The sequence below is a fragment of the Heliangelus exortis genome, chromosome 2, assembly GCF_036169615.1.
Source record: "Heliangelus exortis chromosome 2, bHelExo1.hap1, whole genome shotgun sequence".
Taxonomy (NCBI): Eukaryota; Metazoa; Chordata; class Aves; order Apodiformes; family Trochilidae; genus Heliangelus; species Heliangelus exortis.
This window is the reverse complement of record NC_092423.1, coordinates 127,819,997-127,834,242: the sequence shown is the minus strand read 5'-3', so window position 1 is coordinate 127,834,242 and position 14,246 is coordinate 127,819,997. Positions and strand designations below refer to the sequence as shown.

Genomic DNA, 14,246 nt, shown 5'->3' with positions numbered 1-14,246 from the left:
GCTAACTTCTTTTTTGGTGTCTGGAAGCTCCATGGCCTTTCAATCACAAAGCCTGGGTGCATCATGGATAAACTTGAATGCCCCAACATCACTACATTGCAGCTGTTTTAACTGGTAAAAAACAAAGCAGTCAGATGAATTGTTCAACCCCATAAAGAATTCAAGATGTAAATATGTATTTTTTAGGTGCTCTACCCTTTATTTTTGGAGAAGCAGTTTATAAGGTTTTTAATCATCCTTAAAATTTAACTAAAATAATGAAAAGGTTTTCATAACGTTAAATGGGAAATTATTACAAAGTAGTATGCATTCAAAGATTTCACTCCTGCTAATAGTAGCTCACAAAATGACAGAAGGCTTCAATATATGTAACTATGATGTGTAAAAATTCAAGACAGATCATACATTAGTTGATTAAAAAAATAATCATCAGTCAGCATTTGATGTTGCATTGCAATTTATTTCCAGGTGGCATGCGTGCCGCAGAAGGATCTTAAGGGTGAAAGTCAGAGTTGATTAATTCCATATGAACTCTCATATTTTGCCACTTATCCTCATATCAGTGTGTCTCAACAGGTAGTCACAGCTGGCATGATGGATGGATCCAGTCTGAGCAGGCTGCTGATCCCCAAGAGCTCTCAGAGTATTTATGTTGCCCTGTCAAGACAAATAGGGGAGCTATGCTGCACAGCTTTCACTTGACTGGAAATTGCATTTGCAAATAATACATCAGAATATAAAAATCCTTTTGTTACTGCAACTTAGGAAGGAGGTTAATTCATTACAACCTACATGGGGGTTTTTTGTGAAAGGGTAGCAGACCCCAAATAAAGCATGAAGCAGTCTGTGTCCCAAAAAATCCATACCTTATGGACTGGGCTTTTATTACGATTTTATTATTTTTTTCACAGAAAAAGTTTGTCACAAGAGAAAAATATTTACTATGTAGACATTGTTTTGATAAAAAAAAATCTGTCCAAGACAATAAACAGGATAAAAGGAATCGGATTCCTTAGATTTGTTATTAAATACCTGCACATAGATATGCCCATACGCCATACACAGTACTGCTAAATGTCACTGTTAACAAGTAAAGCACCACCAACAATTCTTCTGCATTACAGAAGTAACAAAGTTTGAAACCTTGAGAGGCATTAAACACCCACTTCTTTTCCATCAAATAAATAAGTAACCTTAAACATCACTTAAAAAGCAGAATGACATACGTTTAACTGCATGGAAGTGGAAAACATTGCCAGATTAATTACACATTTAGCCATCTGGTTGAGGTACCAAACAATTCAGAAACACCTTTAGGCACCACTAGCTCTGCATTTGGTGTAGTAAGAGTGCAGCAGCATAATGCTGATATTTTCTTTTAGCTGTATGGAAGATGTAGACATGATTACTAAAATAAACCACACTGCATGTTTTGATTTCCACTTCACCCCCCAAGTTTAGTTTTGAAGAGCATACTAAAGGCATGATTATACTGGTTTACGTTGAGGTATTATTTCACATTCAATATTGCTTGTGCTGGAATACACTCAGCTTTTCTTTCATTTCTAATACCACAGCACTCTAAAGTCCACCACTTGCCTGTCAATTTTTAGGAGATGCATAGATTCAACCACTATTAGTGATAACAGAATTTACTACTACATCTCCAAATCACAGAACAGACATCTCTAAATGCAAAAATGACACACACACACACACAAACAGCCTACACTTCTTCCTGTTAGATTTTTGGTTAAAAGACAGGTTATACACAATTAACAACAGTCATGAAGAAGTGCTTCAAAGGCAGCCTACAATCCCTACCACTTTATCTCCCACCTTCTCTTCACATGGGAATTGCATGGGAAATCTGATGAAGGGTCACAAGATTTGGACATCTGCAGATGACTTAGTTAAAATAAGGTGGTAACAACAAGGTTTAGTCCTGAAGCTCCTACTTTTCAGTAAATAGTAATGCCAACAGAGCAAATCTTCAGAATCTTCAATGCCTCTTAAACCTTCTGGCCCTCCAGTTCGGGTATCTCCTCCTTGCCCCCACAATGGAAATGGTATTTAACATTGTATTGTACTGTGTTGTATTGTATTTCTATTACATGGAAAGGAATTGAACAAGTATTTTGCTGTGAATAAAACCTGATGTTCTGAAATGCCTTTGCTTAATTAGTCTCAAAAGTCTCCTAGAAAATCAAAGTGAATTCCAGTATGCGATAACTCAGAAAGAGCATTTTTTTCAAGATTAACATGAAACTGTAGATGTCAGTTTAGCTGTGGACATAAACTTTAATCCACAAGTCTAACAGTAACAGGTAAGTGCTGGAAAATACCACACACCATTTATACTTTCAAGATAATTTTTTTGCATTTACTAAGATGAAGCATATCAGAAATGGGAAATGTGAAGGAGGAAATAAGTCAGCAAATAGCAACTTAAATGCCTATACAAATTCTCTTTCTTCCCAGTGAGCAGCTGTTAGATGGCTGGCACACATCCCAGCTGCCCCACACAGCATCCTGGGAGGCTGGGGTGTTAAGACAAAATGGAAGTTCTAGAAATCAGGACAGGAATTTGACAAACCAAATTTTCACAAGAAGAAACACAAACTGAGTTTTTTGTTTGTTTAATAAAAGCTTGCAAGGCACATGTTTCAACTGAATTGCAACATCTACAGCAAAACAGATTAAAATTTGCAAATTGTTCCCCCAGTGCATGGAGTTAAACCTGTGACCTGGCTGAAAACCACACTAGAGTTGTGTCTACAAGTCTGATGTGAGTATGCCCTATTGCTGTCCTTCTCAGGGGCATCATAAACTTAGTTTCTTTTTCACAGAAGGTGGGTATTTGAATGGACAATAACATTTTTGTTTATCCACAACTGGATAAGAAATTCAAGTTTGTAATTTTCTTTGTAAGATATGATTCTTCCAGTCACTCATTTTAAAAATTATGCCTTTTTACTGGAAGAATGGCAATGCTTCTCCCACATAAAAGGCTCCTTCTGTTACTTAAGGCTGCTGTGCCAGTGGTGCTGCAATACAATTTTCTCTAATATAAAAAGCAAGGTAAAAATTTTAAATGATTCTCCTAAAGCAGAATCGATTGAAGTATCAAGAATACATCTTAAAAACTATGACAAGACTAACACTAACTATGTCACAGTTCAAATAAAGTCCAACATGTTCATTTAAACACTTGTGAAGGCCAATGTGCTACAAGGTAAGTTTTCTTCAGTTGTATGGATGGCCTCGTTTGGATTTTCCTTCAACACTCTACATGTAAGAACTCAAACTACATTCTGCATGGTAACACACACACAGTGTTGTGGTGTGTCACAACAGGCAACCAGGGACAGCCAAATATTGCATCTTGGTGTGGCAGGCTAAGGCATGAAGCCACGAGCTATGCGACTTCACCCACCCAAGTGCAGTTGTAACCCTGAAGTTCACTCCCTGGAATGCCTTATTGCTGTTCTGAAATGGTAATCATCAGAGATTAACTTCAGGTGAGTAAATGACTGACACACAGACATGTGATTCCTTGACAGTGATTCAAACAAACTTAAATTGAATAGGGAACTTCAAGCTTACTTCTGAATATTACAACTACATCCACTCTAGCACATCCAGAGAAGGTTTCTGCAGGCCTGTCATATCTCAAGTTACTACACTAACTACTGCTGTTATATGGTAATTGAAAAATCTGGAACAGTCCAGGGCAGTAAAGTACATGCACTTGTGCATAAGCAAATAAATGGAGACTGCATTTGGCCAGAGACACACGTACTACCCACAACACAATGACTGTATCCCCAAAAAGGATACTTACTTTTAATTTGAAACTCAGTTATGGTGATAAATGTTTCTCTCTACCACACCTAGTATAAATGGATTTATCTGAGCACTGGTTTCAAATCAAATACATAATTTTAAAAATTATCGAGGCTCACAGGCCTAAAAATATAACTGAAAGTATAAAACAAATTACAGACATGTTGACTTTTACAGCAATAAAGCTGTTTTCTTTTAAATCACTCCAACAGTGATAACAGGCTTTAAAAAAATCTCAACACTACCTAATAGTATAAAGTAAGCAAATGTACCTGTGTAGAGCAGATAGGAATTGTGCATATACACCAATGTGCTGCAGTTCCTAATCTCGGAGTTAAAATCTCTGATTTGGGATTTTATCAGCATGTGTGGTAAGGATAATTTTGCAGCTTTTATTTGTAGAATGCTTTGTAGATTTTTCAGTTGAAGGTTCATCCCATTACACCAGATCCTTCATAAAAGAAGGATATCTGGGCTCCAAAGAATCAATCCCACATGCCTGATAGACTGGTCTCTGGAATCCATAACTACAGGTAACTCTTAATGGGTAAATTACTTCTTCTGCAACTTAAGTCCTGGCTTTTTGTCTATCTGTACCAACCTCAGCAAAGTAACCGTTACCTTTTATTGGCTTTTCCATTCACAACACCAGGATTAAGCCCAGAGTTGGAATTAAATCATTATTCACTCTCTTGAAATAAATCAGCCAGCAACAAACAGGATGAACAGATAAACTGCTAAGAAATACAGGTGTAAAGGCAAAAGGAGCCATATAAGGAAGACAAATTTTAGAAGGTAGCAAGATTGCAGGGCACTTTGCTAAATTTTCAAGGATTTCAGTGTAGTTGCACAGCTGGTATAAAAATAGCTGTGAACAGATGTATCATTATTTATTAATGGTGGTGATTATAGTGTTTTAAATTAGTTATGGCACTGTCTTAATATAACTAGAAATGAATTACATGACTATGACTTATCCCTCCCCACACACACACAGGGGGTGAAACAGAAGTGCAGAAGTCTCAGTAGCAAACCTTGTCTTGCTACACTTGTCTAAAACCAAGTATTGCATTCTGGTGTATACTGGCCCGTTCTGATGGCTGCTGAGACACACACATGCAGACACACATACATATATAAGCATGGAAAAATCCTGAAGACAAATTCTTTCCAAACTGAAGATCTGGTTTTGTCAACTCCTTCTGCTGGGTCTAAGCACTTCCACCACCATGTCTCCAACAACACCAAGATCAGTGCTTTAATCTAGGTAAGCGTTTAAATAAAATCTTCCTAATTGATTTATGTAAACACTATAGCTACATATAAGATGTATGAATGTGTGTTTGATAAACACAGAAATGTTTACAGCGGAAGACAGGAAGAATTAAAACAACAACAAAACACAAAAAAACCCCAAACACTTACTTGAAAAGAGGCAGGATACCAATTGCTTTCTTGCCAGAAAATAAAAGCTCTATGACTTAAATGAGCTCCCCAAATAATTTTTGTGCATTTACTGAAGTCTACCCACATCAGCTCTCTAACACTAAAGTTAGAACTCTCATTTACATGAAGATTAAGATGATTTATAATGGGAAAAAAAATGCAAAAATGTGGAAGACTGTCATACTTTGTAGAGGCTGTAAAGCTGACGTATTTTCCTGTTTCCTTCAAGAATAGTATCTGTGTATGTTGATCTGTAGTTCAAAGAATTCCAGTTTGCTAAAATAATGTTGTCAATACACTGCACGTGTGCACATGAGTCTGCATAAAAAAACCTTCCTTGATAAAAAGGAAATTTTGCAACTGAATTTCATTCACAATCAATCCTCCAAAAGAAGTTCCCACGCTTTTTCATGACTGGAAGGATATCACAGTGTTGATTCTATATACGAAGTAGGATCTATTCCAGTACACCCGAGTAAAATAATTCACATATGGAGAATAGTTCATCTTGATTTCATGACAGAATCGTCCATATTTTGAGTAGGCGTAACTGTCACCTTCCTCACAAACCACCTGTCAGGATAAAATAAGTTCTAATTAAAATACTGAAGATAAGTGCTTACAAAACATAACTCTGTACATTTGATTCACTTGCGTATTCTGCAAATTTCATTGATGAGAGACATTCAATTTCCATACTGTATGGTTCCAATAAGCTGAAAACCTATTCCTCTATAGCTTGTTCAACCATCTAAAATAGCCCTGGTGAATTAATACCTTTCTGATGATAGCAGACATTAAAAGCACTGGAATTAGAAAGAAAAATAGGAGTGGAAATGATCCACATGCCCCAGTTACCCAGCACTTCAAACCTGACCTGCACATAGCACTTACCACCTACCTCGGGAAGGAAATGCTCAATAACACTTTCCAGGCCAAGAATGTTTGACATTCTTCATAAAGACTGAATGCACACATCTGTATCCCCCTATAAATTCCTGCCAGAAAACATCTGTCTTGCCCTATCAATAATATGCTCTCAGCCACTGTCAGAAACAGATTACAAGATTGGGATTATAGGACAAAGTCCAATGTAGAAAGCAGTACTTATCTCCCAAAACACAGCAATTTGGATAATGTATCTATAGACCTGTTAACAGCATAACAGCCTGCCCACTATTTCACTTACCTTGGGAATAAGTGAATTCTCCAGTCTCCACCTACATATGCACTAGAACCCACTAGTTTGGGAAGTCACGATAATTTTTCAATACGACTTTGAAAAATTTTTTTAGCGAGCAAACTGACAGTTTTGTTGCAAAGCTTCATCAGACAACACACTCTTATCAACTTTCCAAAATAAACTGTGTCAAATTTCTGAAAAAGATACTTCATTCCTGTTGGCCATTCCAATATTTTTGTCTACAACTAGCATTTTTAGGATCCAACCCAGTAGAGACTCAGCTGCAAACAGGAAACATACGTTGTGTTTATTATTAGCTAACAACTTTTCTTCTAAAAACACTGAACACTCAATATTGTCTATATTTTGGCTACATTTGAGTGTATATACCAGTTGTTTTTTTACAGATTTCTGTTAAGGACATTAAGCAGGACAGACTTGAACTGGAACTCTGATTGTGAACCTTTTCCCATTAATCTTCTCACTAGAAATAGGATAACCTTTGTCACTTTGACAATCTGAATTACACAAAAACAGTTAATAATTGGTTTTGTGTACTGACAGTGCTGTGTGTGACATTTATCAAAGACAGGTTCCTTGCACTGGATACTGTCTTTTGATGTTTTTTCTCCCCTTTGATTGAAATTATCACCATAGCTGCACTAAAAAGTACTAGGGAAGTGTTCCTTAGGACAAACTGCTGAATAACCAGTTGTTAGGAATTAAAGTAGAAACTCATTCGGATATATGAATCTAACAAAACCTTAAAAACCTGACAGTAAAACTGGGCTTCTGAAGTTAGGAGGAGATCAGGATTACGTGTGAGAGAACAGCATGCAGGAAGCATGGAGATGAGAGATACAGGGTTATGAGGGAATGGAATCCTGAAATTGTGGTTAATTGTTCCAGCTGGCATTCTATGTATGAAAAGAGAACAGAAACTTACTAATGCAAAAAGAGATCTGAGAAGAAACTGAGAAGACAACTGAGAGACAACATGTGCATGGAGGTTATTCATACACAGTTATGGTATAGTATCTTTGTTACAACATGCAATAATCATGGCATACATTATTTTAGCAGCATGTAAAGAATGAAAAAGGATAGATTTCAGCAATGGTAAGGAAGTTAATAGAAAAACAGAGACAACATCCTCCATGGAGAAACTGGCCAGGAAACCTGTAAGTTAAACTGACACCCTGTTGTAGATTCCTGGGAAAACCACAGAGCAATCCCAGAAAAACTTAACATCCCTATAATTATACCCCCAAATCAAAGAAACTACAGTAACGAAATGCTCACAGTACAAAGTTTTTTTTGAAATGTGTATCATCAAAAATAGAAGTTATGAAATACCTAAACCAGATGAACAACTTGGAGTTTTCACCAAGAATGGAATGTAAGATTATATACAAGAAACACACGTACCTTCCCCATTAACATAAAATAAAAGCAAGCATTCAAACCAAGGATTAACTTGGTATACAACTTCATAACTTGGTATTAACTTCATACATAACAGACTGCAACGTCCTTACTTAAGTTCTTAGTAAGGAAAGCAACTAAATGAAGCTAACTTGTGATTGCTTAGAAGTACTGGTGACTTCTTCTCCCCTGTTTGCCTGAGAACTAGCAACCAAACCCTAAGTGAGTTTACAGCCACTCCTGCCTTTATGAAGCCAGGAAGCAGATGAAGAAGTGGTCATGAGAGCACTTTATAAACCCTGTCCCCTTCTGTACTTCAGCAGCACAATCACTATTCAGAACAGACAGAGCATGGAAGTGACTGAAGTAGAATTCATGGGTATCTTTGTAACTCTACACTAATCTTTCTATCACCTGAAGTTTAATTTCTCTGTTGGGGTGCTAACCCTTCTTCAAGGCTGAACCAAATAGACTTTTAATTTCATCAGTAGCAAATGGGCTGTACTGAATTGAATGGCAGGTTGCTCCTCATCTCAGGTAGAGTTTAAGAACTGAGTTTATCCGTTTTAAAATTTCATCTTTAAGACTAGTAAAGAATGCCCTCTGGGGCAGGGCTTGACTGCTTCAGTAATAACCTCTTCAGGTGTTACTATCTTAAACATTTATATATAGTTAAATGGTATTTAATGATTGGCAGGAAAGCAGCATCACTAGATACTATTATATTAGGAGGGATTAGGGCAGTTAAAGAATAGCATGGGGTAAGATTATAGGTGTACTAGAAACTGACAAAACAAAACTTAGTTGATCACTTTTAAAATTTATGAGTCCATCTACATGTTAATTACAGTCAGAAAAAGATCAGCATCATAAGCAGATTTCTTTTTAAATTAATTACTTATGTATTCAACATTCATTTTGTTCTTACTTACATGACCATTAGCAATATCCAACAGATCTTTAACTCTACATCCTTTTACAGGTCCCACTTCATTGCAAATTGAATCTTCAATAATCAGAAAATTGGCTTTGTAAGATGTGAGTATCTTATAAATATCCTCTGCCGACCTCTTTGAATAGATCTGATAAATCTGTAAATTACAAAAAAATTGTTCATGCAATGCAAAAACCAGTGATAAATTAAATACTTGGGGGTTGTGACATTTGGAATGCTGCTCATACAGAGGGGCAGTGGCATCAGCCATGTAATTTGCATTGCCTGCTAGCCTGGGGGGCACGGAAGAGCAACACAAACATGTGTCATGAGGAATGTTATAAGGTTATTTTCTTTAGAGCATTAACATTTAACACTACTACCAGATATCTACATGATAGAGCAGTCTATAGATCACTGATAATACACAACACGTTTATGGAACTGGATACTCACATTTTCATTTCTTTTTAGTAGATCATCATCATTATATAAAGGCAGGCTCGACACCATCCATCCGGTACAAAGTCTAATTACACCCATGAGCTGTGGGCTGCCTGCAAACACAGCAGCCACAGGAGCCTGCCTCCTGCAAAACCAACAGGAGCAGACACCTCTGAGTACAGGATGCAGAGAAACAATGTTTTGAATTTTAAATACTCTGTGAATCTTTCTAGGTGCTATGGCATGAGCTGGAGCAGGCCAAGGTACCACTGGGGGTCTAACAACAGATGCTGTTGCAGTGGCAGCAGTTTCCTTGCCAGGAAAAGCTCAGACCTGGAGTTTGCAAGGAAGGTGTCCTGGTGGGAAAGGGCTGATGGACATTCCTCACCCCTCCTTGCCATCCATGGAGCACCATTCAGACTGGTCCTGGAATAGATCAAACTACTACTGAACTGTTGAGGGTTGGTAGAAGGAGAAACAACATGATACTATCTTATAAGGGAAGGATGGATTTGTGATTATTTCCATTTGATCTCTAGGACCCTGTATTTAACAATCTGTGAGTAAGCAGTGTTATGATAGAAAATAGCATCTGTAGTAATTATGTTTCTGGGTTTGGTTTCATCTTTGGGCTATTCCTATTCCTGCATTAGTGAAAAAAACCAGTCACTGTCACACTTTATTACAGACTTCGGGCAACTCTTCCTGCAGAGAAAATTCAAAATAAAACCATTTTATCAGAGAGAAAATATTAATAAAATATACTATAACAACATTCTATTAAAATACCAATATGGATATCTATGTATAGCCTTAAGAAAAGAAAAAAAAAAGTCCTTACTTTCATTAAAAATATGAACAGCTGCTACAAATAAGGGTAGTCAAATTGCTCTTAGCTGAGTGAATCTCAGTGCAATTCACCATGATTCATTATGTACTTGAAGTGTAATATATGCAGACTAATGCAGAAGCCATTAGGCTCTTGGCAGTATTCCACTTGCTGCCTTGTAGAGCTACAGCAGTGACAAACAACAGACACCACTATTAACAAAAAGGAGAAATTGGCTGGAACACCACAATTATCAGCCTTGTCTTTTCTGAAGATGAACAGGTTTACATTTAAGACTACATAAATATAGAAAATAATATTCTAAAACCAATACAATTAAAGCTAAGTTATCTGGACACATGGGATCTAACTTTCAGGGAAGTACAGTTCCTAATGACAGAGTTCATAGTTAGAACTGGATGCAGGCCTCATTCAACCTGAAACTTATGGTGAGGAGAAAAATATATTGTGAAAATAAAATGACTCAGTATTAGCTATGTATGCATTTCAGCATGAACTGTGTAACAAAGGTCACTATTTGCTATAGTCACTGCTTAGCCAGCCAGGTAAGAACCTTTCCAGCCTCCTGGCCAAAGGGGAAGTAAATAAAAATCATTGGGGTAGATTCACAAAATGCTGAGACAAAAATACCTTGACATTAAGATATAAAACAGAAATGTAGGACTTTGCACTTACTTTATCCATGTCATGAGTTCTACTGTATCAGGATCATAGAATTCTTGTAGTTCTGAAAGCTCTGTCATTATCCTAGGGAAAAACTGATGGAAAACTATTTTTGTTAGTTACTGTTATAAAAAAAAATAAAAATATTTTATAGAGCATCTCATTATGTTGACCATATACAACACAGTTGTGTGTTACATTCAAAGTCTGTTGAAATGGGCCTCACCTGAGTTTTCCCTCCTGATATTTTTGTTTGAATATTTTGCAAAACACATTGTTTATATTTGACAGCAGATGTTCTCTAAAGTAACAATGTGAAATGCAACTTCTCAACTCTATTTTATTGGAACATTTACAATAAAAAAGTGAGAAGCAAATAACAAACAAACAAAAATTCCTGTGTGGCAACAACATTCATCAACTTTAACAGTCCTTAAATTCATCAAAACCATACTTCAGGTTATCAAATGCAAATGCATATAAATAAATGTACTAAAGCAAGAAGTTGACAAATCTCTCATTGTGAACCTGCTTCTGCAGGGGGGGGTTGGACTGCTGTTGACTTCATAGAAAGGTGGTCTGCAAGTGGGACAGGAGAGAAGAAATTTCACAGAAGAGCATTATGTGGGTAACCTGTCCTGGATTTTCTTCTGATTTTTACTTCAGTCACTGCAGTGAAGGAAAGTACACTGTCCTGTATGAAACAGAGTATCTCAGTTTATGTTCTTGAAAACACATTTTGGGGAAAGGATGGGTCCTGGGAAGTCAGACAGAATGCCAACTCCTTGACACCAGCCCAGATTGCAAGGCTGCAGCACCACTTCCCTATCCTGTCAGGTTTGGGACTGAAGAAACTATAGGTGCTTTATTAATGTAGGCAATTTTAGAACTATAGAATCATTTAGGCTGTAAAAGACCCTTAAGATCATGGAGTCCAATCATTAACTTAGCTCACTGCCAAGTCCACCACTAAACCATGTTCCTAAGTGCCACAACCACATGGCTTTTTAATACCTCCAGGCATGGTGACTCAACAATCTCCCTGAGCAGCCTGTTCCTGTGCCTGACAACACTTTCAGTGAAGAAATTTTTCCTAATAGCCAACCTAAACCTCATCTGGTACAACTTGAGACTGTTTTCTCCCATCCTATCACTTGTTACTCGGGAGAAGAGATCAACCCCCACTTCACTACAGCCTCCTTTCAGGTAGCTGTAGATAGTGGTAAGGTCTCCCCACAGCCTTCTTTTTCCCAGGTTAAATAACCCCAGTTCCCCCAGCTGCTCCTCCTTAGTCTTGTGCTCCAGACCCTTCACCAGCTTTGTTGGCCTTCTTTGGACATGCTCCACCATCCCAATGAGCTTTTTGTAGTGAGGGGGCCCCAAAGCTGAACACAGTTGAGGCACAGCCTCACCAATGCTGAGGACAGAGGGACAGTGACTTTCCTAGTCCTGTTAGTCACACTATTCCTGATACAAGCCAGGATGCTGCTGTCCTTGGCCACCTGGGCACACTGCTCATCCATATTCAGCCATCTTGTAAGTCCTAGGGCCAATGTTCAGCATGACTAGAAGCTGGCCAGCCTTGTGGGGCTGAAGCATGTTCATGCTACTGTAAATGCTAAGTGAAAGCTTCTGGATACCAGCTGTTTTTGAAAAGGACAAAGTTTGCAGGTTCTACCAGATTAAAGGGACAACTTTTCTTTGAGACAGCTGTAGTGGGCAGGTGGAAACGGGAGCCTGCTTTTAACAGAGGAGTTTCCATCCCCATTACCTGGACAATTCAGCTGTCAAATGATGGCAGCCTATCACCAGCCATGTAAGGGTAGCACAAGAACAGCTGCCACATGTTCATATCAAGACTGGGAGCTGTAGCAGTGTTGTTACACATATGCCTGAACTGTCCCTGCAACAGAAAAGGGATGGAAAGAGGAAAAGCTTCTGCCATCCCAAGGAAAACCAGCTTCACTCATCAATCACAGTCCTTAGAAAACTCTAGCCAGATGAGCAGCTATTCCAGACTGAAGCAGAAGGCAGCCAAGCAGAAAGATGCTGAGCTGTCAAGTCAGCTCTTTATAACCATGGTAACAGACTTGAGAGCCTCAAGGCATCTGCACTGTCCTGTAACTCTTAATCAAAGTTTCCAATCTCAGGGATGAGTTACAAACCTGGAGAGCAAACTGCTGCTCCTGCTTAAATGCAAAAGCTGCATCTGCAATGGATGAAGCCCTCTAGAGTCCAACCCCCCACATTACTTTTATTAAACAGGAATCTGAAAAAGAATTATTTGGTCAACTAGCTTGTTTTCCCTACTGTAATAGATTTCATAACTCTATTGAGCAACTTTAGCATTTTTTCAGCATACTATCTATTTCTCTGGCAGAAATGTGTAAAGAGTCAGATTACACTGCAACCAACATTTCTAGTATAAGACAGATGTTTCAAAATCTGTTAAAATACTGTAGGCCAAGACTGGCTTTTATATTTGAATGTGTTTTGCCTTTTTAAATAATTGAATTCTTATAAACTATTAAAACTAAATATTTTTAAGCTATGTCAGTATAGTAGAGGCTTACTTTTATGGGCTATTTACCATATTTTTTGCACTTAAGGAAGTTAAAAAATTAATTTCCAAATACTCCTTCCCCACCAGTCTATTTGTGATATGCAATGAAGAACCAAGTATTTATTTTAAACATGGAACCACTTCTACCTTCTCTTCCCTGTACTGTAGTATATACATACCCCTACACAGTGCTCTGCACAAAGAACTTAATTCCATTATAATTTGATGGGACCTATTCAAAGGGATGATTTTTGTATGGCCTCCCACAACTTTACTTGCATCTAACCTCACTCCCTCTCATTAAAACCAGGAATGAAGCAGAACTTTTAAATATACTGAGCCTTTATTTGGCAGCATTTTCTTTTGAGTCAGTTCATATGTCCAATCTGTTGCTGAATATAATGAAGTTTTCATTTAAATTTTAACAATCCTTAATTACAATAAGCAAGAGTCAACAAGTTCAATTGTCAGATACCTCATACTGAAAAATGTGAATAGTTTTGTTTAAAAACAAAACACATTTTCAGGGGATGACAGCTTTTATTTCATCATATATATTTCCATTTGCTAAGTGTATTTCATTGTATTTGCTCACCACTTTGACTCAAATTGTCCCTATATATTAAACAAAACAAAGGTACTTTTCTTACCTCTTTCCACAAGCTGAATCCAATTATTGTGGGAACAGCCATACTGAGAATAAGAGCCTGAAAAATACATGTTAGAAGAAATGGGATTATCAACCACACTCCATTCTCCAACCCTGGACTACCTGTTGGTTCTGTTCATACAGCAGGCTATGTTTATGAGAGAAACCTCAGAGTGACAGTATCTGAAACTTAAAGGTTTTCTATCAGGCAAAAACTCCACAAACAAGAATTTGCCTGATTTA

The 14,246-nt window shown here is 37.5% G+C and overlaps 1 protein-coding gene across 4 annotated transcripts in view; it reads right to left on the bottom strand.

Annotated features, from left to right (window-relative positions):
• Positions 1-439: 439 nt before the first annotated feature.
• The window catches only part of DPY19L4 (dpy-19 like 4), a 33,728-nt gene continuing 19,921 nt past the window's right edge, over positions 440-14,246 (bottom strand). For 3 of the 4 annotated variants that reach the window (XM_071737968.1, XM_071737969.1, XM_071737970.1), the window contains exons 15-19: positions 14,005-14,061; positions 10,804-10,886; positions 9,291-9,423; positions 8,833-8,991; positions 846-5,865 (exon numbers count right to left, since the gene is read on the bottom strand). In XM_071737968.1, coding sequence (XP_071594069.1) covers positions 5,701-5,865; positions 8,833-8,991; positions 9,291-9,423; positions 10,804-10,886; positions 14,005-14,061 — 597 coding nt within the window. In that variant the 3' untranslated portion in view covers positions 846-5,700. Of the gene's footprint in view, positions 658-845; positions 5,866-8,832; positions 8,992-9,290; positions 9,424-10,803; positions 10,887-14,004; positions 14,062-14,246 lie in introns of those variants that run through there. The other variant, XR_011724595.1, reaches the window with a different exon arrangement.